This window comes from Cetorhinus maximus, chromosome 12 (assembly GCF_964194155.1).
Source record: "Cetorhinus maximus chromosome 12, sCetMax3.hap1.1, whole genome shotgun sequence".
NCBI lineage: Eukaryota > Metazoa > Chordata > Chondrichthyes > Lamniformes > Cetorhinidae > Cetorhinus > Cetorhinus maximus.
The window spans coordinates 24,628,406-24,652,962 of NC_135890.1; the positions used below are offsets into that span (position 1 = coordinate 24,628,406).

Below are 24,557 nucleotides of genomic sequence, written 5' to 3' on the forward strand. Positions count from 1 at the left end.
AAAAAATGTTTTGGATTGGGAGAGAGTGGATTTTCGTAAAATAAGGCAGGATTTGGCCAAGGTAGACTGGGAACAGTTACTTGTGGGGAAATCTACAGAGGAGCAGTGGGGGGCAATCAAAAAGGAAATGGGGAGGGTACAGGCTCAACATGTTCCCTCTAGGGTGATAGGAAGCAGTAACAAGCCTAGAGAACCATGGGTGATCAGAGGTATTGAGGTACAATGAGAAGGAAAAGAGAGGCTTTTAGCAGGTACAAGGGAAGCAAATCAGCGGAGGCATTAGTGGAGTACAGAAAGTGCAGGGTGGAGCTTAAGAAAGCAATTCAGAGAGCAAAGAGGGATATGAGAAAGCTCTGGCTGGTAAAAGTAGGGAAAATCCCAAGATATTCTATAAGTATATCAATGGGAAGAGGATAATCAGGGAAAGAGTAGGGCCCATAAGGGACCAAGGGGGCATTCTATGGGTGGAGCCAGAGGACATCGCTGGAGTGTTGAATGAATACTTCACATCCGTCTTCACCCAAGAGAATGAGGATGAAGGTATGGAACTCAGGGAGAGAGACTGCAAGGCTCTTAAGCAAATTGATATAGGGAGTGACAAGATATTGGAGGTGTTGGCAGGCTTAAAAGTGGACAAATCTCCAGGTCCGGATGATTTGTGTCCCAGACTGCTGAGGGAGGCAAGGGAGGAGATCGCAGGAGCTCTGACCCAAATTTTTAATTCCCCTCTGCCCACAGCTAATGTAGTTCTGCTATTTAAGAAAGGTTGTAGAGATAAGCCAGGGAACTACAGGCCAGTGAGTCTCACGCCAGTGGTAGGGAAACTATTGGAGAAAATTCTGAAGGAGAGAATCTATCTCCACTTGGAGAGGCAAGGTTTGATCAGAGATAGTCAGCATGGCTTTGTCAGAGGGAGGTCATGCCTAACAAATTTGATTGAATTTTTTGAGGAGGTGACCAGGTGTGTAGATGAGGGTAGTGCAGTTGATGTGGTTTATATGGATTTCAGCAAAGCCTTTGACAAGGTCCCACATGGGAGACTTATAAAGAAGGCAAATGCACATGGGATACAGGGTAATTTGATAAGGTGGATTCAAAATTGGCTTAGTTGTAGGAGACAGAGGGTGATGACAGAAGGCTTGCTTTAGTGACTGGAAGCCAGTGTCCAGTGGCGTACCACAGGGATCTGTGCTGGGTCCCCTATTATTTGTCATTTATATAAACGACATAGATGACTATGTGAGGGGTAGGATTAGTAAGTTTGCGGATGACACAAAGATGGTTAACAGTAAGGTTGAGTGTCTTGGGCTACAGGAAGATATAGATGGGATGGTTAAATGGGCAGATAAGTGGCAGATGGAATTTAACCCTGAAAAGTGTGAGGTGATACACTTTGGAAGGAGTAATTTGACAAGGAAGTATTCAATGAACGACATGACACTAGGAAGTTCTGAGGAACAAAGGGACCTTGGCGTATGTGTCCATAGATCTCTGAAGACGGAGGGGCATGTTAGTGGGGTGGTGAAAAAGGCGTATGGGACACTTGCTTTTATCAATCGAGGCATAGATTACATAAGTAGGGAGGTCATGTTGGAGTTTTATAGAACCCTGGTGAGGCCACAGCTGGAGTACTGTGTGCAGTTCTGGTCGCCACATTATAGGAAGGATGTGATTGCACTGGAGGGGGTGCAGATTCACCAGGATGTTGCCTGGGATGAAACATTTAAGTTATGAAGAAAGGTTGGATAGACTTGGGTTGTTTTCGTTGGGGCAGAGAAGACTGAGGGGTGACCTGATCGAGGTGTACAAGGTTATGAGGGGCATGGACAGGGTGGATAGGGAGCAGCTGTTCCCCTTAGTTGAAGGGTCAGTCACAAGGGGACATAAGTTCAAGGTGAGGGGCAGGAGGTTTAGGGGGGATGTGAGGAAAACCTTTTTACCCAGAGGGTGGTGACAGTCTGGAATGCACTGCCTGGGAGGGTGGTGGAGGCAGGTTGCCTCACATCCCCTAAAAAGTACCTGGATGAGCACTTGGCACGTCATGACATTCAAGGCTATGGGCCAAGTGCTGGTAAATGGGATTAGGTAGGTAGGTCAAGTGTTTCTCGCATGTCGGTGCAGACTCGATGGGCCGAAGGGCCTGTTTTGTACTGTGAGATTCTGAGATTCTGTGACATGATTGAGGTGTATAAAATTGAGGAGCATAGATAGGGTAGACAGGAAGGAACTTTTCCCCTTGGTGGAGGGATCAATAACCAGCGGGCATAGATTTAAGGTAAGGGGCATGAGGCTTAGAGGAGGTGTGAGGAAGAATTTTTTCACCCAGAAGGTGGTGGGAATCTGGGACTCACTGCCTGAAAGAGTGGTAGAAGCAGAAACCCTCATAACAAGTATTTGGATGTGTTCTTGTGATGCCATGGCATACAAGGCTATGGGCCTAGTGCTGGAAAATGGGATTAGAATAGTTAGGTACTTGTTTGACCGGCGCAGACTCGATGAGCCGAACGGCCTTAAAATATTACACTTCTAACTTTTCCCAGTTCCGATGAAAGGTCAGGACCTGAAACGTTAACCCTTTTTCTCTCCCCACAGATGCTGAGCATTTCCAGAATTTTTTGTTTTTATTTGCAAGAATAAGCTTACATTAAAGTTGGACTGAAGGTCTCCTTCTGCTAAAAGTTCTATGATCCTATGTTAAATTCAGTACAAATTTTGTATAAATGACCACAACTTAGGAGTTAGAAAAGCATTTTCGAGTGACTGTTAATTTCCAAAAGCGTATTCTACATTCTGTGTCTTGATAGATTAGCTCATGCAATCAAAAACACGCTCAGTTGTATCTTGGTAAATTGCAAACCCCTGGACAAATCACAATTCTGATGCACAATTTATTTCGAACTTTCAAAAACTGATTTGCCCACAGCCATACAAATGCAGACTACCACTTTAGGAATGGTATGGATATTTTTTTCCTAAGGAAGACATGTTTCAACCTGGTACAAAAACACGTAGAATTGTTTTAAAATAATGTCAAGAAGCTGAATGTAACTGGTAAGCAAATGACATACAATGGCTTCAAACATCACACCACAGGGAAAAAATAAACACAACTTTATATTTTCAGTGTAGGTTTAAGAGAATGCTATACATTGTATACAATCTACTTTCTCAATGGAAGGAAATAAAGTATTTTTGATTATGGATGTTGTGCAGGATTAGGGAGCCTTTGGCAAAAGGCGTCAATAACAAACATTCAAAGTCAGATATAGTACAGGTTTGATATTGTGTGAAGCTTCCCTCAAAACCTGTCACAAAATGTACATTTAACTTAAATGATAATCGATGTTCTTTTGCCTATGCCATTTATCATGGAGAGGTGGAGGGGCACAGGGGACCCCTCCAACTTCCTAATTATAATATAAAAATAATACATGCATTTTACAAGTGTAATTGAATTGAGAGTTTCAGCTGATGACCTGGATCATGCAAGTAAAAATGGAACCAATTTCAAGATGGTAATTTATCTTTGTCCCAGGGTTTTGATGACATCTGAACTTTTCAATAGGCACTCTCACTTACAATTACTCTCAGGTAGCCTTATTGAAACATAATATTCTGAGGGGGCTTAACCAGGATAGATGCTGAGAGGATGTTTCCTCTCACGGGGGAATCTAGAACTGGGGGCACTACTTCAAAATTTCAAATTAAGACTGAGATGAGGAGAAATTTCTTCTCAGGGTCATTAGTGTTCGAAATTCTCTTCCACAGACAGCACTGAAGGCTGAGTCATTGAATATATTCAAGGTTGAGTTAGACAGATTTTTGATTGACAAGGGAGTTAAGGACCATATGGGGCAGGCAGGAAAGTGGAATTAAGGCTACAATCAGATCAGCCATGATCTTATTGAATGGCAGAGCAGGCTCGAGGGGCTGAATGGCCTACCCCGGTGCTATTTCTTATGTTCTTACCCATTATTTTCTAGATAATACCCAATGCACTAAATTAAGAATTGTTATTTGAATGTATGATTCTATTCCTACCATTTACACAGTTGTTACATAGGAACTGATATTAATTTTAAGTTATTTGAGACCAGAGAGATAAAACAGGGGATAGAAAGTACGGCTACATTGTTGGGGTCTAGGAGCAGGAGTATGCCATTCGGCCATTGGTTATTAGCTTCCAAATGAACAATAAATAAATATGTTGTGACGCATAAAATCTTCTACTTGTGGTTTCCTGAAAGGAATTGGAAGTAATTACTTATCCAAAAGACTTCTTTGCAATGGTTTTTCACTTTTGAAAGTTTCATATGACAGGCCATAGTTAGAGATTTAGAACAAATAAGAAGAAACACCATTCTTTACACAGAGTTGGAAGGCTATGGAATTCGCTTCCAGGGTAGTAGGTGAAGCAGTCACCATGTCAACTTTCAAGGTTATAATGGACAGGTAAAGTAACAAGGTGTTTAAGTGGAGGGTAAATGCAGATACAGACTGGTTGGGGTCAAAGGCATGTTTCCGTGGTGTAATTTCTACATTACATTATAATTAGCATTGTAGTTATAATTTCTACATTACAGTTAACAATACAGTTTTATATTAGCTGGGCACTGTTTCAGCTGATCTAACACACCATAAAAGATTCATTCCCAGGTGCTTTATTACACAGTCATCAGAGTTTTAAAAAATCAAATCCCAAAGAAATTGGTATCTATATAGGTAAGTCCAGTCTACATAATTAAAAATTTGAACAGCTGTAGTGCATGAGAAGGTATGCATCACACAAAAACAAGAATAAGGCCGACAATTGCAAGGAAAAAGAAACAAAATGGGGGAGTGGAGATTATGGTATGAAATTTATGATCCCAGCTGAGATTACCTCTGGATAGCCTGATCCCAGGGTGGAACCCAGCTTGATAGATCCTAACTTTTATTTGCTCGGTTAGATACGTGGAGAGTAGCTACTGAACAGAGTTACAGCATTTCACTTTTGACTACGCACATTATAGTCTTCTGGATTCAATATTGAGTTCAACAATTTGTTAGGAAATAGAGATAGCTTAATTAAGTTATATTGGTATTTGTGGGTGTTAGGAATGAGTTTTAGCTTTAATGTTTAAGTTTGATTTGTATTTCTGTATCTGTGTTAAGAAAGGTCAAATTGAGTTTTAGTTTCGCTTTAAAAGGTGCATGCATTTCTAATGAGAGTTTTACAACTAAGCTAAGTTCAGCAAACAAGAGTAGAAAAAAAACAGTGCTGTTGCCTAGCAATGGGTCCAGAGAGGCAGGTCCCTCCCACAGAGACACACACAAGAGAAACAGCAGTTTGATTTTGGAAGCTGTTTGAGTTCAGTTGGTTTTGAAAGTAGCTACCAGGAGAGACTGGAGCAAAGGGGACAGATAGCCAGTCTCAAAGTAAAGACCCCCAAAATCCAGGGGAGTGGGACAGGGTAAAGTCCCAACCAGACCTTCTAGTCAAAGGAAGGACAGGAACCTGGAAAAGGTCCTATTAATGAATGAGGGGCAGAGTGAAAGGCTCCAAGCTTCAGATTTAAAGAGACAAAAGCTGCAAAAAGCAGATTTAAAGTGAAAACAGCATGCAAAAGGCCAGGAGGTCCAAAGAGACAACTGAAGGTCTGTAACTCTGCTATGGGCGTGTGAAGCAGTGGTGTACTGTTGACGGCTGAGTCAGTGAGAGAGTGTGTGTGGAAGAAAGCTTGAATACATGTGGTGATCCAGGGGCGAGGAACATCAGAAGGAGAGTTCGAAACCTGGAGGTGAACTCTTGCGGAAGGTGCCTGAAAGAGAGCATCAGTTTGGGAGAAGATTCCAAGGCGTGGTCTTAGAGAGTGGACTTTGAAAACCCTCATGTGAAAGAGTTCAGTGAGACTGATTGGCTCACGGTGTGACAAGCATCTGGGGGGAGTTGAGGAGAAATCCATAGGATCTGGTTGAGGTGGCATCTGTCAGTTGGTTTCAGAGTGTGGTGTGTCTGACCACAGGGTGCCTCTTGGCACATGGACTGTGTACTTACTGTGAACATTAAAGTATAAGATAGCTTTTGTAATTTGTGTTATCCTTACAAATCTGTAAATATCTGTAATGGTATAGTTGTGGGTGAAGGAGTATTGTAATATAGTTCATCTTTTCTTATTGAATAAATGTTTGTTTTGTTAAAAGTTCATCAGCTGATGACTCTGTTCAGCAGCTCCTCTCCATGTATCTAAACAAACAAAAACAAAAATTAGGATTTATCAGGCTGGGTTCCACTCTGGGATCAGGCTTGTTTAGTGGTAACCTCATAACAATGGCAAAATCTATTTAACAAGTTCTTGCTTAAAAGTTTGGTTCAAAAGCATTTGTTTTGTAGGATGGCAACAACTGTTTAGTTTTATGAGCTGAGTTAGTCCCACCAGTGTTCTATGGTAGAATACATTAAACATCCAGTTTTACTTCTGAAAGGTCAGATAAATGTTATAGCCCTGACCTCAAAAGACACAGGTGGGTTTTCTTAACCACTGTAATTGAAAGTTCATTAATACTGATGACCATAGCCAAGGCAACAGGAGGACCAAATTTATATTCCACTAAGACAAAAAGGGATTTATAATAAGTTTGGGATTATTTTATATATTCCTTCATAAACTACGAACTTCTCTCCCAGCAAAATTTCAAATGGGAACCTGGAAAATTGTATGCAGAGCAGCGTAATGAATTTTGAATGCAGGTTTATTAGGCTTTATTTCAACTTTATATTTGGATGGACTTGTTTATGATCCACAACTGTTAGAGCCAAGCATAGTCTGAGCCAGGAAGTGTCAGCTACAATAGTTAATTTATTGCTAAATCATTTACAGAAAGCAAAATAAAGAGGGAAAGAAGGGTGGGCTTAACAGAGAAAGAGAGAGATAGAAAGATAATGTTAAAATGTTTTTTTTAAAAACCTCCAACAATAATTAAAATTTGAAGGAATGAAACTCCACATTTCTATAAGTTTATTTTCATGCCCTTCCATGTATTTGAATAATGAGATCATGAGCCCTTCAGCGAGATACTGTTATAACAAAGCTTCAGGAAGAACAGGGCAGCATGGACAGTTAAGAATAAAATGAGTAAATATTTGAGGGAGTGGGTGATTGGGGGATATTAATTTTGGGACTGGTCAAATGGATTTGCTGCATTTCCCCTGGTTCTGTATTTTCCAATGTTCTCAACAGCATAGAGGGTTTGCATTCTGTTCTGATGAAAGGTCATCTCGACCTGAAACATCAACTCTGCTTCTCTTCACAGATGCTGCCTGAGCTGCTGAGCATTTCCAATAATTTTTGTTTTTATTTCAGATTTCCAGCATCTGCAGTATTTTGCTTTGTGTTGCTTTGTTGTAGAGGGTTTGTGATTAAATGTTAGATTAAAAAGTAGGACCTCTATGATACTAATCTCCGAATTATTCCCAGTGCCATGCACTATACAAAGATAGAGGAAACAGATTGGGCTACTAAACTGAGTAAGACTTGATTCTTGGTGTTATGTTTGACACCAAGATAACTTTCCGCCCACATATTTGCACCATCACGAAGACTGCTTCCTTCCAGCTGCATAACATTGTCCCTGTCCCTGTATGAGCTCATCGCTGTGGAAACCCTCTTCCATGCATTTGTTACCTCCAGATTTCACCATTCCAATGCATTCCTGGCAGGCCACTCATCTTCCACTCTACATAAACTTGGGTTCATATAAAACTCTGCTTTCCATGTCCTAACTCTCTCCAAATCGCATTCATCCATCTCCTGTGCTTGACCTTTGTTGGCTGCAGGTCTGACAATGCCTCAATTTTAAAATCTCATCTTTGCTTTCAGATCCCTTTGTGACCTCGCCCTGTAGCCTCCTCTAACCCTAAAAGCTTTCAAGACCTCTGCTCTCTTCCATTTCTGACCTCTTGTGCATTCACAACTTTAACTACTCCGTCTTTGGTGGTTGTGCTTTCAGAAGCCTTGGCCCTAAACTCTGGAATTCGGCCCGTAAGCTTTTCCACTTCTCTATCTCTCACTCTCTTCCTTTAATAGCCTCCTTAAAACCTACCTCTTTATTCAAGCTTTTGGCCGTCTGTTCTGAAAGCTCCTTAAGTGGCTCAGTTTGTTTTATTAACAAGGCTGTAATAAACCATCTTGCAGCATTTTACTGAATTTAACATACTATATAAATTGAAGTTGTTGTTGTCATCAACATATATAGGAGGACTTCAGAATTCTAAGATAACAAGATGAGTCTTGGTGCAACGAGAAAGCTCTACTGACAGAACTGGGTTCACCTAAACTCAATTGTCAGCAGTCCTTCAATGAGAGCATAGATGTGAGTGAAGGGCAAATCTTAAGAGCCCACAGTGCAGGGACTAAAAGTAAATATTGTGCAGCGGTTAAGCAGGCTAAAAAAGTAAACTAAAAAGTGAATATAGGCAGATAATAGATAAGTTAATATAGTGAAGGAAAGGTTGAGAAAAAAATTGGAAGGGAAAAGAATACAAAGAAGCATGAATGTATCCAGTTTGAATGTGCCAAGCACTAGAAATGCAGTAGAGGAATTAGATATAATTATATTACCATTTAGTCTTGAGAAAAAAACTTGGTTTAGGCTGGACAAGACTATGAGCTTAATATTCTGTCGGTTATTCATGCAGAGCCTGTAACATAATTTAAAAGAAGACTGAATAAGATGCAAGAATGTTTGTGGGAGGGACCTGCCTCTTTGGACCCCTGTTGCTAGGCAACAACCCAGTTTCTCTACTCTTACTCTACTATTGGTACAAATACCAATATAACTTACTTAAACTATCTCTATTTCCTAACACCATGCAATTTAGACTCCTGGCTTTTGCCAGGAGAATATAATTTGCCATATTGTCTTGGGCTACCTTAATCTACTGAATCCATGTGAAGATAACACCTTGAGAAATTTAGATAATTTGATGTATAGTACAGATTGGATACATATTTCTTCTAAGGAAGACTTGCCTTCTGGTAGAATTAATTTAATTCAAGATATTAACTTGTGAAAAAATTATCTTGGTCATATATTTGAGGATGCTTCTTTGGTATTCTAGGAGCAAACATAGCAAATGAAATGAAGAAACCAAGTTGGTGTGCCTTGTCTTTATTATGATATTTGTTCATTGTAGTTAATTATTGAAACTTAAAGCTTCGCCTTTCTATCCTCCGGTCATTCTCCTGGAACGGTAGTGCTTTTGCCAGGGTGTGACATCCCTGTGTGGTTCAGGGTGTCTGTGTCCAGAGGGGAAGCACATCCACTTCTGTGATGCTTATGTTAAGAAATACTGTACATACAAGAGACCCTTAGCCTGCAATTTTCCTGGGCTTTGTCTGTGTGGTATTTGAAGGGGTTTGTATTTGAACATTGAAAAATAAGAGATACCAGCTATTTATTTTTCAAAAATTCTTAAAAAAAAACAAGAATGTATTCAGTCCCATTTTGTGCTTTTATCCTCAGAAAACTAATATTCATTCTAGGAGTCAGCTGAGTCAACTATTCGTGTAAACTCTTGTATTTGAAAATCATTTGGTTAATAATTTTATATTATCAAAGGCTGGTAGAACGCTTTGTTAGGAGACTTAGTTTAAAACCACTGCTGTCCAGGCATATGTGAACATAAGAAATAACAGCAGGAGTAGATTATAGGACCACTCGAGCCAGCATTGCCATTCAGTACGTTCTTGGCTGATCTGCCTCAACTCCACTTTCACAATCGCTTCGCATTTATATGACCATGTGCTTCAAAGAATAAGGGTGACATCTATACGGCAAATAACTTGGTTTTATTCATGAGTCCTACCATACTTTTGGATTGTGGATATTTGTTTTGGCAAAATGTTCTTTCGGTTTCAGCAGTAGATTTTGCATTTTCAAGTTCACAGCTGCAGTTACAATTTTGGACAATACCATACCTTCACTATATCTTTTAAGAAAAATAATTGCCTTGCTACTGAACAGCTATTCTTTCCCTTGCTTGTCTTTCAGGTGGCTACCATGCTGTGAAAATAGGGGACCTATTTAATGCGCGATACCATGTAATTAGGAAGCTAGGATGGGGGCATTTTTCTACAGTATGGCTGTGCTGGGACATTCAGTAAGTGAATCTTTTTTTATATAAATGTTATTGATATGCATTTCATTAGAGATTTCATAATAGGCAATTGCAGTTAAAATGAACTTTCTATCCGCTTCCACAATACAGTAGTTTTTCGACCATCCAAGTTCCTTGGCTCAGCCTTTCTTTTTCCCTTTTCTCACTGTTCCCACATATCCTCTATCCTCCCAAACAGTGCTTTTTCCATAAGGCCATTGAGCACATTGTATATGCGTGTTTTTCACCAAGCTCAAGAATAGATGCTCTGGTTAAAGTCACCAATGACCCAATCCTTTGGGTGGCCATGACTCGAAATTCTTTCTAATCTTTCTTGATGCCTGCTCTCAACTCTGATCGCTTATATTTTCATTTGCCCTCTCTCTGCCATGGCCCACCACTGTTCTGCTGTTTCATGGTTTCACTCTTAATTGTCATAGCATATATTGATGCCTGCTCAAACATATTTACTACACGTACTTGAATAATTACCTCTTGTGTGGCCCATAATTCCATGCTTGGTCCCCTTTTATCATACACGCCAACATTGCCTGCAAGCACAGAGTGAGTTCCATGTGTATGCCAATGAGACCCAATTCTATCCTCTGCCATCACCATTAACTTTAGAGCTGTTGCCTATTGACATCAAATCTCAAATTATCAGGCTGCATCATTTCCTGCAGAAAATCCATTCAGCATACCCTGCCAGGCGTCAGCCTTAGATCAGTAGTGGCACAATTGCCTCCTGAATCATAAGGACATGGGTTCAAACCCCACTCCAAAGACTTGAGTATAAAATATGGGCTAACATTTCTGTGCAGTACTGAGGGTGCGCTGCACTTTCAGAGGTGCCGTTTTTCAGATGAGCTGTTAAAACAAGTTCACATCTGCTTTAGTTAGTGAAAAATGCTGTGGGTTTTGTTTTTGCCAATGAGCAGGGTGTCCTCATGTGTCCTAGCTAACATTTATTCATCAACTAATAGCACCAAAACATTTTATCTGGTCATTGATCTTGTTGCTGTTTGTGGGACCTTGTTCTACAATTCAAAAGTACATCATTTGCTATGAGCAATTTAAGAAATCCATTCTTGGTGTAGTTTCACTGGTTTAATTAGTCCCAGGACATCAACTTCAAGATCCATGCCTTTGTTTTCAAATTCTTCCATGGCAGCTTCATTATTTGGGGAATCTGCAGCTGTGCATCCAACTGACTCTGGATAATAGCTCCACTACTTCCTCTGATCAATCATCCGTTATGTTCCTTCCCTCTGTAATTCTCATCCAAAAGCAATTTGCTTTGAAACTTAAATAAGTGGAGAATACTGTGGATGCTGGAATTCTGAAATAAAACCAAAAATTGCTGGAAATACTCAACAGTTTTGACAGAAGAGGAAGAGGCATTTTGGACTCAAAAAGTTAACTCTGTTTCTCTCTCCGCAGCTGTTGCCACACCTGCTGAGTATTCTCAGCACTTTCTACTTTTATTTGCCTTGATAATTATCTGCCTAACTTCAAATACCACTCTAAATGCATATTTGGCCTTAATTTTAGTTTGAGCTTTTTGATTTTCATTCAGGGGCTGGTGATACAATGAGAATTTACATTCAGTGAGATGCGCTAGGTATAACAGATAGCCGTTTTGTGTGTGCAGGGCAGAGGCACTGTAACATCAAAGCCTGTAAGCCTACCATTGTGTCTGCAAAGGAGCCAAAGTGAAAAGAACCTCATTTTGAATTTGTATGGTGAAAATGCTTTGCCTAAAGTCTAAAGCTTAAAGTCTATAGGTTGTTGTTGCCCTACTGGAGATTAGTTTGGGAATTTGTTAAAAGTTATGGTAGCAGTAATTTGTAGCCATGTGTATATATTTAACTTGTGTAAATTAATAAATGCCTCATGTAGTTTGATATAAAGACCTCTCAAGAACTGGTGGTCTTATTCCTGAATTTAGAGCTGCATCTCAAACATACCACTTAAAAATATAAGTTATGACAGTTGTTTAAAGTTTCCCTTTGGGATTTTTAAATAGCTCAGCCTTACCAACTGCTGTGTCATAACAATTGGGGGCTCGTCCGGGATAAAAATATTTCTAATCCCTTGATTGGTTTGGAAGTGGTGAATCTTAAGGTTACGAGTACAAGAAGCACTTTGAGTTCAGAGATGGTGAGGTATTTTAGAAATGGTGAGACTGCAAGATGGCTTTGGCAATTGCTAAGACTTGTCTGGGAGTAGAAGAGATAATTCTGATTGGGTTGGAGAAAGCAACCAAATGTAAGTTAACAGAGTTGGCAGATAAGTTAAAATTGGGGTTACCTGAGAGGGCAAGGAAATCAGATATAATTAAGAGTATAGCACAGCATCTACAGTTGGAAGTGAAACCTGACACTAGTGAGTCACAGCTGGAGGTAGTGAGACTTCATTTACAAATGAAGATGTTTAAATTTGAACAAGCAAAGGAACTGATAAAATTTGAATCAGAAGCAAAGGACAGAGAAATGGCTTTTAAAAGGGAATTAGAAATTGTGAAAATAGTGAAGGAGGAAAGAGAAAAAGAGAGAGAATTCCATGTTAAAATGTTGGCAGTTAAAAAATAAATACCAGTTGGTGAGGCAGGACTTATTTCCAGCTCAGAACCCAAGGGGGAGATGTTTAAATTCATACAAGCTCTTCCAAAATTTGAGGAAAGGGATGTTGAAGCATTTTTTATTTCATTTGAGAAGATAGCTAAACAGATGAACTGGCCAAAGGAAAACTGGACATTGCCCACGGAGAGCAAATTGACAGGTAGAGCATAGAAAATTTATGCTTCACTGTCAGAGGAGGTTTCTAGGGATTATGATGTGGCGAAAAAGGCAATTTTGAGTGCATATGAGTTGGTCCCTGAAGCATACAGACAAAAGTTTTGAAATTTAAGGAAACAGCCTGGGCAAACTTACATTGAATTTGAAAAAATTAAGCAAAGTAGTTTTGACAGGTGGATACAAGCATTAGGAGTTGAAACTACCTTTGGAGTTCTCAGACAGACCATTCTCTTGGAAGAATTTAAAAACTCCCTACCTTCTGTAATGAGAACCCACATTGAAGACTAAAGGGTTGCAACTGCTAGACAGACAGCAGGAATGGCCTACAATTATGGCTAATCCATAAAACTAAGCCTTTTTTCCATCACCCCCATAAATTTGAAAAGGATAGAAAGTGGGAGAGTGAAAAGAAGGCAAGTAGGCAGGGTAAAGAATGGATCTCCTCCCCAGATCAGGAAGGAAGGTACTGAGGGTGGAGGTGAAACTTGAAAGCCCAAGTATTTCCATTGTAAAAAGTGGGACACATTCGTTCAGAATGCTGGAAGTTGTGAGGGAAGCCAGTGGGACTTAATGGAGTTCGTAAGAGTGAATCCGAAAAAGGGACTTGAAAAGAAAATGCTACGGATCAAATTGTAGGTTTAACTATAAATAAGGGTATGGAGGTAGCCACTGCTCTGAATGCAGGTAAAATTAATAAGGTAGATATGAGATATAAAGGGCTTTTGTCTAAAGGAAAGATAACCCCTTTTTCATCAAATGATGCAGCTAAATCCATAACTATATTAAGGGACACAGGAGCTACTCAAATTCTTTTGCTGGAGAAGGACCTAGTTTTCCCTCCAGAGAGTTCAATGAAAGCTAAAGCATTGGTAAACGGGATCAGTGGAGAGTATATCCTGGTTCCATTGTGCAAAGTTCAATTGGAGTGTGATTTATTGTCTGGATTGGTGGTTGTAGGAGTGGTTAAGAAATTACCGGTGGATGGAGTTGATTTACTCCTGGGGAATATTTGGCAGGAGTGAAGGTTATAGCTTCGCCCATAATTACGGAATGTCCGAGAGAGGCTAAAGAGACAGAGCAGTTATAAGAACAAGTTCCTGGTATTTTTCCATCGTGTGTGGTGACCAGAGCAACGGCTAAACAAAGTCCATCACCAGAGGTCAAAGTAATACCATGAGCAGATGTTAGTGTAGTTGAAACTTTCTTTAAGGATGAGGATAATTTTAAGTGTTGGCAGGTCTTCATTAATTGAGGCTCAGAAAGCAGATCCATAGTTAAACAAATTAGCACAGTCAGCTCACACTGAAGCTGAGGCTAAAGGAGTTCCGGAGTGCTATTACATTAAAAACCGAGTTCTGATGAGGAAGTAAAGGCACCCTCACGGACCTGTGGATGAGGAATGGACGGTTGCTCATCAGACAGTGGTACCGCCCAAATATTGTAAGGAGATATTGCGAGTAGCACAGGAAATCCCTATGGCAGGACATGTAGGAATACGGAAAACCCAAGCATCGAATAAACAGTCATTTAACCTGGCCAAAACTTCATAAGGATGTAGTGCAATTTTGTAAAACGTATCATACATGTCAGATAGTAGGTAAACCTCAACATGTAATCAAACCAGCACCGTTAATACCCATACCCATTTTTGAAGAACCATTCAGCCGCGTATTAGTAGACACTGTAGGACCATTACCCAAAACGAAAGCAGGGCATCAGTTTATCCTTACTATCATGGATGTGACAACCCGATTTCCAGAAGCTATTCCTTTAAGGGCAGTTACAGTAAGGTAGTGGAAAAGTTAACTCAGTTTCTCAATCGTTATGGCCTACCAATTGAAATATGATCTGACCAAGGTTCTGACTTCATGCCTAAAATTTTCCAGGACATAATCAGCAATTTGGTATCAAACAACTAAAGTCTACCACCTATCACCCACAGAAACAGAGAGATATCATCAGACTCTCAAAACCATGATTAAGACCTAGTGCCATGAATACCCAAAGGATTGGGACAAAGGATTAGATTTCTTACTACTTGCTACCAGAGATTCTCCGAATGAATCTACTGGATTTAGTCCATTCGAATTAATCTATGGTCATGAAATAAGAGGTCCATTAAAAGTGATTAAGGAAAAGTTCCTAAAGCAGAAAGACAAATCCTCCATGATGGATTACGTGTCCAGGGCCAGAATTTTTCTGTTGGTGAGCTGGGGCCAGGGCCCGCTCACTGACGCGAAAATGACGCAGGATGACATCAGGGGGAACCCCCGACGTCATCCCGCTGTATTTAAGGAGGAAGGCGGGCGGACAGCGCAATCAGCTGTCTGCCCGCCAACCTGCCAATGGCCAATTGAGGCCATTGACAGGATAATTAAGCCAATTGAAGGCCCTGCCCGTCCAACCTTAAGGCTGGCGGGCAGGCCAGGAGCCCCAGCGGGCTTCTGAAAAAACATGAAACCTCATCCACTGGCGGGCTGAGGTTTCATGTCTGTTTTAAAAAACTTTAATAAACTTTATGTGATATTTATTAACATGTCCCATCTCGCGTGGCATTGTCACATGAGGGGGACATGTTAATTTTTTAATTTTTCTGTTAAGTTTATGAAACTTTCAGTGCTCTCCCTGAGACAGCACTTAGTCTCAGGGAGATGTGCACTCTTTCGCGAGCATGCGCACTTTGACAGTTGGGGAATCCCACCCCCCATGCACAGGAAGCGCATAACGCTTCTCGTCGGGTGGCCCGCTGGGCGGGCCTTAATTGGCACGCCCACTCAAATTGGCGGCGGGGCCCGTTTCAGCGGTGGTGATCAGCTGCTGAGCCGGTGGGGCCCGCCCGCCCGCCCATCAAGGGCAAAATTCTGCCCCAGGTTTCTAGAAAGACTCACAGGAGCATGTAAAGTAGCACGAGAGTGCTTAAAAATTTCCCAAGCCAAAATGAAAGAATAGGCAGACAAACATGCTACAACTAGCAAGTTGTTCCAAGCAAGAGATGAAGTATTGGTATTATTACCTTTGCAGGGTGAACCACTGAAAGTGAAATTCAGTGGCCCCTACAAGATAGTTAGGAGAGTTAGTAAAGTGACTTATATAATAGATGTTCCTGAGCGTAGGAAGAAGAAACAGTGATGTCACATAAACATGTTGAAGCAATATCATCGCAGAGAAGATGATAAGACAGAGCAAGTGTGCCAGGTGGTAGGAGTAGTGGAGGATGAAGGAGACAGTAAGGGCAAGGTAGAAGGAGAAGTAGACAATGCCCAAAGCGAGCCTCCTACAATTCGACTAGCCAATATGACAATACTGGCTCACTGAGACACTCTGTTCTCATATTTAGAGGAAGGATGAATGGAAGTAAGTCTTTTGTTTGGTTGTCCCATGTGTCACATACCTTGTGATAAAATGCATTTTAAAGTGGCGTTTCATCTCTTTTAAGGGTGGAGGCATGTAAGGAACATATCTTTTTATTTTTGTTGGACTGTTGTAAAGAACATAACTTTCTATTTTCTGTTGGGCTGTGGATTAAAATTACAATGGCTGCAGTTTGAAAGACATGTCCACTGGAACAAGATGAGAGATATATACAATGTTGCAGTCCTGGAACAGAGTATGCCATGAAAGACAAGGTTGTGCTGGAAAGGAGTCCAAGACCAAGGGAGCTGCCTGGCAACAACACTTTAATTGGTTCCTGACCAGGTGACCAGGTTTTGTGTGAGAGCAGTGCAGCAGAATAGCTCCTAGCCTGAAAGGAACAAGACTAAGACTTCTTTCTCCTGTGTGTGGAAGATTCCAGTAATTCCACAATAATAGCTAGCTGGCTTTTTTCCCTCAGATCTCTGTAACCTTCTCTCTCCCTCTGAAAACTCCTATCAAGAGGCAAAGGGGAAAATCACTGTTAGAGACATTGGCCAGAATTTTTCCGTTGGTGAGCTGGGGGTGGGGTCCGCTCGCCGACGTGAAAATGACGCGGGATGATGTCGGGGGAACCCCCGACGTCTTCCTGCCCCATTTAAATATTCAGGAAGGCGGGCGGACGGACAGCGAAATCAGCTGTCCACCTGTCAATGGCCAATCGACACCATTGACAGGGTAGTTAAACCAATTAAAGGCCCTGCCCATCCAACCTTAAGGTTGGTGGGCAGGCCAGGAGCCCCAGCCCAGCGGGCTTCTAAAAACCATGAAACCTCATCCATTGGCAGGATGAGGTTTCATGTCTGTTTTTAAAAAGTTTAATAAAGTTTTAGTCATATTTATTAACATGTCCCATCTCATGTGACATTGTCACATGAGGGGGGGACATGTTAATAATTTGTTTATTTTTCTATTTTTGAAGTTAATAAACCTTTCACCGATCTCCCTGAGACAGCACTTAGTCTCAGGGAGATGTGCGCTCTTTCGCGCTCATGCGCAAAAGAGCGCACTTTGACAGTTGGGGAATCCATGTCTCACCCCCCGCACAGGAAGCGCATAGCGTTTCCTGTCGGGCAGCCTGCTGGGTGGGCCTTAATTGGCCCGCCCACTCAAAATGGCAGCAGGGCCCATTTCGGCGGCGGTGGTCAGCTGCCCACCCGCCGCCGAGCCGGTGGGGCCCGCCCGCCCATCAAGGGCAAAATTCTGCCCATTGAAAGGCAAGTGCTCGACCAGTGAACAAAACACTGAAAGTACTGGAAGACCACCTCTTGTCATCAACAAGAACTGAAAGGAATTTGGAAGACATCAATCAAAATCAACCCATCGAATCCTGTACTCTGGAATTGGTGCTATTGAACTGCTTTATCCCATCCTTAAAGTCCATGTTTTTGTGTGTCTTATGTGTCTTGCATGTGTGTGTATAGGGATTTAAGAAGAGGTAGAGCTTAGGTTATTGAGTTAGAAATTAGCAGGTCATATTTCTTTCTTTAGCCACTGAATAATGACAGTTTATTCAATAAACAGTTATTTACTTATTAAGTTTACAAACCTAGCACTCGTATTCTGTTAACCTAGGTTAAACAGCTAGGTAGAATTGGGCAATCTGGTGGTTTGGTCAAACTTTTCACATTTGTTGTGGCTCGGGGTACAGCGCACTATCCCCAATGAGCTGTGACACCATGGAATAAAAAAGGGACACTGTCAGCATGGATATGAAGTTGACTGAGTGACAGGATAAAGCAGTGATGAACGGTTGTTTTTCGGATCATAGGAAGGTTATACATTGGGGTTCCCTAGGGTCAGTACTAGGACCACAGCTTTTCTTGGTGTATGTTAATGACTTAGACTTGGAATATAGAACACATTTTAAAACTTGTGATGATACACAACTTGGAAGTATTGTGAACTGTAAGGAGGATAATAGTAGACCTTAAGATGTCATAGGCAAGCTGGTGGAAGGGACGAACATGTGATGTTGGGATCCTGGGCATAGAGTACAAAAGCAAGGAAGCTATGATGAATCTTTATAAAACAACTGGTTCGGCCTCAACTGGAATATTATGTCCAATTCTAGGCACCATACTTTAGAAAGGGTATGAAGGTTTTAGAGAGGGTGCAGAAAGGTTTAAAAGAATGGTTCCAAGGATGAGGGGTTTCATTTATGTAGATAGATTGGAGAGGCTAGGGTTATTCTCCTTAGAGAAGAGAACGTTGAGAGGAAATTTGATAGAGGTGTTCAAAATCATGACGGATCTAGATGGACTAGATAGAGAGAAATCGTTGCAAAAGAGTCAAGAACCAGTGGATACAGATTTAACATGATTGGCAAAAGAACCAAAGCCGACATGGGGAAAATCTTTTTGTGACGTGAGTGGGTAGTATCTGGCGTGCAGTGCCTGGGAGGATGATGGAGGCAGATTCACACGTGGCTTTCAAAAGAGAATTGGATAAGCACCTGAAGAGAAAAATGCTGGCAGGGCTACAGGGAAAGAGTGGGGGAGCGGGGCTAGCTGAATTGCTTTTGCAGAGAGTTGGCATGGACTCAGCAGGCCAAATGGCCTCCTCCTGTGCCATAGCCATTGTATAATTCTATAACAGCTCATTTGAAAAGTGGCACCTCCATAAGCTTTCAGCTTAATTCCTCAATTGTGTCAATAATCCATATTTCCACCACCCTCATTCAATGCTTCTCGTTCCCATTTGGTGTCAACTTTTCTCTTCCACCCTTCTCACCATCTGCAATGCAGGGAGTTCTTTTATGTGATTAATATTGTTAGAAACGTATCTTAAAGAACTATATTATTTTAAATTTGAATGGACATAACATTATTTGGACACTTGGGAACTGACCTGGATTTGGGCCATAAATTCACCTTGGACTGTGAGCAAGCATGCCTTTCCCAAGGAATCACATGACTTCAGCTAAATGACCAGCATGATACTTGAGACTTATTTGAACTGCAATCATGTTAATTTATGAAAAAGAAACTGCTTTAAAGGCAAAGACCCTAGTGATTTATTGGAAATCTGACAGAGATTAGTTATGTTTAGAACTTGTTTTTTTGAACTCAGTTGGGAATGAACTGAGAAGGAGAAAAGCTGCCTAGTTCACAGTCTCCTTGCCTTGCTTGAAATAGTTTGGTTATCAGTATCCAGCTAAGAATCCACATCTCAGTGCAACTTAACTGTATTGGGAAACCCGAGAGGCTGAGATGAGAATGATTGATCCAGCTCTATTCTTCTCCATGCTGAAGCTCCATTGGTGAGAACCTCCAGGCATCTACTGGGATTAGGGACCCATCCTCGCACGAGGTAGCACCAGTTCGACAGCATCAAAACCCTGTGAACTTTATGCTTTTTATAAAGTTTTTTTCTTCAATCGTCCATCTCTGCAGAGACTATTTTTTTGTCCTTTGTGTGTGTGTGTGTGTGTGTGTGTGTGTGTGTGTGTGTGTGTGTGTGTGTGTGTGCTGGGGTATTTTAAAAGGGATAGATAGTTACATTTCCAGATTACAAATTGGGTGTTAACCAGTTCTTGCAACTTGTTTAAAAAAAGAAGTTTCATTTTATAATAAATCAATCATTCAGAGTTTATTGAAAGAAGCCTGATTGAAGTCCCTTTTATTCTGGTCAACAGTAGCGAAAGTAAACAATTGGCCATTTTGTTGAATGAATTAAACATTTACACTAATGGTGCGACCTGTGGAGTAGTGAGACTAGGTAAACTGTGCACTCCTCCCATCCCAGTAGTAACCATATTATATAAATGAAAGTTGCTTTAATATTCACTTTGGCTTTTGCAATAAGAGTTGTCTATTCCTGTGATTGTCCTTTTAATTTCAGCTCTTTTTTTTTGGTCTAAGTGTAATGTATTCACACATTACATGTTAACATAGTATATATAAAGTGTTTTAGCTCTCAAAAACAATACACATCTCTGCCCATTTGTGTTTGAAACTGCTGAATAACTTAACAGCATTGGTAAGCACCATGTTTCCATAAGAGAGCTGACTATTTATCCTTCATATCCCATGGGTAAATTTAGCAATCTGATAGGGAAATTAATCACAAGGGACTCCATGCCACCTTTTAGACAGGCTTTTTTTCTACCTCTTGTCACTGGCATTGCACAATACATACTGCTTTAGAAATTGAGGGAAAGTTTACATTTGTATTTGACGTATTAGTTGTGTATGGCCCCAGTCTTAAAGTATCCTTGAGTTTAATCAAAGGCTACCAGCAAGCTGAAATTAGAAATCCAAAAGAAATTGTCTTTTTCCAGCAACCCAGATTGTTGTCGAGATTTATGGTTGTAGGGAAGATGAAGTATATTTTGATGGATAATTTTCAAATCTGCTTTGCCATCTACCGGGTTCACTGAGCAAATATTGGAAGTAGAGTATTGTAGAAGATAATACATTTTGATGTGTATAGCCTCTTGTATCTGCATTATCTTAACCTAAATAACTGTAAAATAACATTTTTCATTATTTGAATGAATATTTGTTTTATAACGGATTGAAGTTAATATGTTTAAGTGTGAGCATAAATAATCAAATACTTAATTGATATGTTCTCATCTTGCTGAAACCACATGCAGAATGTTATTGACATTTGGATTAACACATTAACATTCTTGTCTTTTTGTCCGATTGTGCTACAGTTTCCGGGAAAGGTTTTGCATTGGATCTTTTTGGTGGTTTTGTCTGTTGGTTTTCAGTTCTCACAATTAAATAATTTGGAATTGTCCTTGTTTGCCGAAATGGTAAATGGCTGTTGGATGGAGCTGACTCAATGAAGCAAACAGCCTTCGTTCATCAATTTTTTTTATGCCTTTCTAATATTTAAGATGTAAATTGCAAATTGTGATATTTGACGGTAAGGTAGCCTTATCGCTGCAATGTCCTAAACTACAATTTTACATTAAAAATTTAATACTTCACACAGTCCTTTTTCACTTTATTCTGTTTCTTCTATTTCACTCTTCACCTTGTTCTCTTCTAAATACTGCAGCATTTTTTTGTTTTTCGTTCAAGTTTAAAACCTTTATTTGTCTGCTTTTCTATAATAGTCATCTATTTTGGAAGTAGTTGCAACTTTATTTTTTGGAGAAAATGTCTTTTAAAGGTTGGTCTTCCATCTATTGAAAAGATTCATTTTGATTAATATGGATCCATCAAAGATACGACAGGTCAGATTTGTCTCAAAAACTGCAACCAAATATAAAAATGCTTGTCAGAGAAAATTTTTAAAAATTTGACTATAGCCACTGTGGCTTAACTCAATCTAAAAAAGCAAGCATGTCTGCATTGCTCTAGGGTTTTTCTGTTTCTTTAAAAAAAATTCCTGACCCACATAATCTCTTGTACATCTAATATGAAAAATGCTTTTGTATGTTGCTTTCACGTGCGCTTCAGTGAAGAAGCAGTTCTCCATTTTATATCTGTTCATGTGCGATATACCAAAAGTCTTGCATATGGTTTCTGATTCCTATCCATAAACTTTACTTTCCAATATCATGATTTGCTGGTAACATTTCACATCAACACTTATAATGGGGGAACTCTGTAGGAACATGTCAATGTTTATGATGAGGAAGAAATCGTATGCCAACATTTCATCCCACTTGAAGCCGAAATGAACCGAACAAACCACTCAAAATACTATTTGAAAGATATTTTTCCCAACACTTTTTGTCAGTAACTGAAACATCTGTTGTCCACAGTAAGGTGTTGTACAAAAGTACACATTACATTTTTCCAAAATAGCATGATAAATTTACCCAATGAATTGTTTTCAGTGATTTTTAATGTCTGACTTAAAAAGCTTCTGTTACTACAAGGCCTCAAAAGCCCAAGTTTCAGATTTTTTTTTTACCTCAACAATTTCAGTAAGCTTTCAATGACATTTCTGCATCTGAAAATGTGTAGTTTGATAAATTCTGCAGTATATAGTCCGTGGCTCAGCATGAGTTGATATCAAAGAGTGATTTCTTCCTTCCAGTGAGAAGTCTGTTTTTTCCAAAAATATCAATAAATAGAATTCAATAAAGCAAATATTTGAAATGAACTGGAGATTAAATTTTCAAAGCTCTATTTCAGATAAATCTGACATTTAACAACTGCTTCTCTTCTATTTACAGACATACAGGCAGCCCTTGTGATTTCTTTGACAGAAATCAAAACCAAAAGAATGTTTGGTCAATAATTCCAGTTGAAAATTCAATTTTAAAAAGAAAATACTTTACCTATTTCAGAGCAAATAAAGATGGACAATGAATGAGACCACATCATCCATGTCCCAAGAGTAAACTTAAAAAAAGTCTACCGTTTTTTTTATTCATTCATGGGATGTGGGTGTCGCTGGCTAGGCCAGCATTTATTGCCCATCTGTAATTGTCCTTGAAGATGGTGGGTGAGACACCTTGAATCGCGGTAGTTCATGTGTTGTAGGTACACCCACAGTGCTATTAGTAGGTGAGTTCCAGGATTTAGATCCATCAACAGTGAAGGAATGGTGATATAGTTCCAAATCAGGATGGTGTGCAGCTTGGAGGAGAACTTGCAAGTGGTGGTATTCCCATGCATCTGCTGTCCTTGTTCTTCTAGGTGGTAGAGGTTGCGGGTTTAGAAGGTGTTGTCGTAGGATCCTCAGTGAGTTGCTGCAGTGCATCTTGTAGATGGTACACACTGCTGCCTCTATACGTCAACGGTGAAGTGACTGAATGTTTAAGGTGGTGGATGGGGTGCCAATCAAGTGGGCCGCTTTGTCCTGGATGGTGGCTTCTTGAGTGTTATTGGAGCTGCACTAATCCAGGCCCAGCCACTGGGTCTGTCTTACAACTGAAAAATTTCTCTTCCTCTGGTCCTTTTGCCCTGTTGCAGCATCTCTACCTTTAAAAGTACCATTAACTCCAATTAAAAATCGTGCTTGTACTTTAAATTTGCACCTGCACAATACTTGATATTCCATTTCTGTTAAGTTTTCATGTTTCCTGTTGAAGTTAAAAGTTTGTGGCTATATAAGTTAAATTTGTGCTTGCAAAAAAGTTTCCTCATCATTCCTTGCCCTCCTTTGCTTAGTCATTTCATGTTAGTCTTCATCCCCAGCTCTGCCCAAAGATTTTTCTGGCCTAGCATATGAACAAGGTGCAGGAATAGGCCATTTGGCCCTCAAGCCTGCTCTGCCTTCCATTAATGGTTGATCTGATAGTAACTTCAAATCTGCATCCTGCCAAGCCCCAATAACCTATCACCCCCTTGCTTACCAAGAATCTATCCACCTCTGCCTTAAAAATATTCAAAGACTCTACTTCCACCTCCTTTTCAGGAAGAGTGTTACCAAGACTCACCACCCCCTGAGAGAAAAAATTTTGCCTCACCTCTGTTTTAAATGAGCGAGCCCTATTTTTAAACAGTGAATCCTAGTTCTAGATTCTCCCACAAAAGAAAACATCCTCTCCACATCCACCCTGTCAAGACCCCGCAGGATCTTTTATGTTTCAATCAAGTTGCCTCATACTCTTTTAAACGCCAATGGATACAAGCCTAGCCTGCCCAACCTTTCCTCATAATACAACCCTGATTGCACTCAAATTTTAATTGATCCACACAAACTTTGTGCCGATTGGTTAAATATACGCCCACAAAAAACTTTGTACCTCCTTTCAGCCATACCTGAATTGTAATGGCTTCCCCTAGCCTTGAATTCTGTTCCCTCTTACCCTGCTGCTTTATTTATAGATTTATTCCAAATCACTTTAGGGGGCAAGAAATTCAGAGAAGAGCTTGGCAGGTGACCAAAAGCAAGATTGAAGATATAGATTTGCAAAGATTTTTGAAGATTGAAACAAAAGCAGAAAATGCTGGAAAAACTCAGCAGGTTTAACAGCATCTGTGAAGAGAAAAACAGAGTTAATGGAAATATTAACTCAGTTTTTCTCTCCACAGATGCTGTTAGACTTGCTGAGTTTTTCCAGCATTTTCTGTTTTTGTTTCAGATTTCCAGCATCCGCAGTATTTTGTTTTTATCTTTTTGAAGATTGAGGTGTATTTGGAAAAAAATTCCAGGAAGTAAATCCATGATAGCTAAAGACTCTGCAGATGTTGTTGGAGGGGAGAGAGGGAGATGGGCACATAATGCTCCAAACTTTAAAATGGAGGCTGTGAACTAGTGTATTGAGCTGGCTGATATTGTATTGATAGGGTGGA

General features: G+C 40.2%; 1 protein-coding gene across 6 annotated transcripts in view; it reads left to right on the plus strand.

The window, feature by feature from the left end:
- Positions 1-24,557, plus strand: part of srpk2 (SRSF protein kinase 2) — a 252,861-nt gene that overhangs the window by 145,237 nt on the left and 83,067 nt on the right. For all 6 annotated transcript variants that reach the window (XM_078553211.1, XM_078553207.1, XM_078553206.1 and 3 more), the window contains one exon: positions 10,033-10,141. In XM_078553211.1, the coding sequence (XP_078409337.1) occupies positions 10,033-10,141 (109 nt within the window). The remainder of the gene's footprint in view (positions 1-10,032; positions 10,142-24,557) is intronic.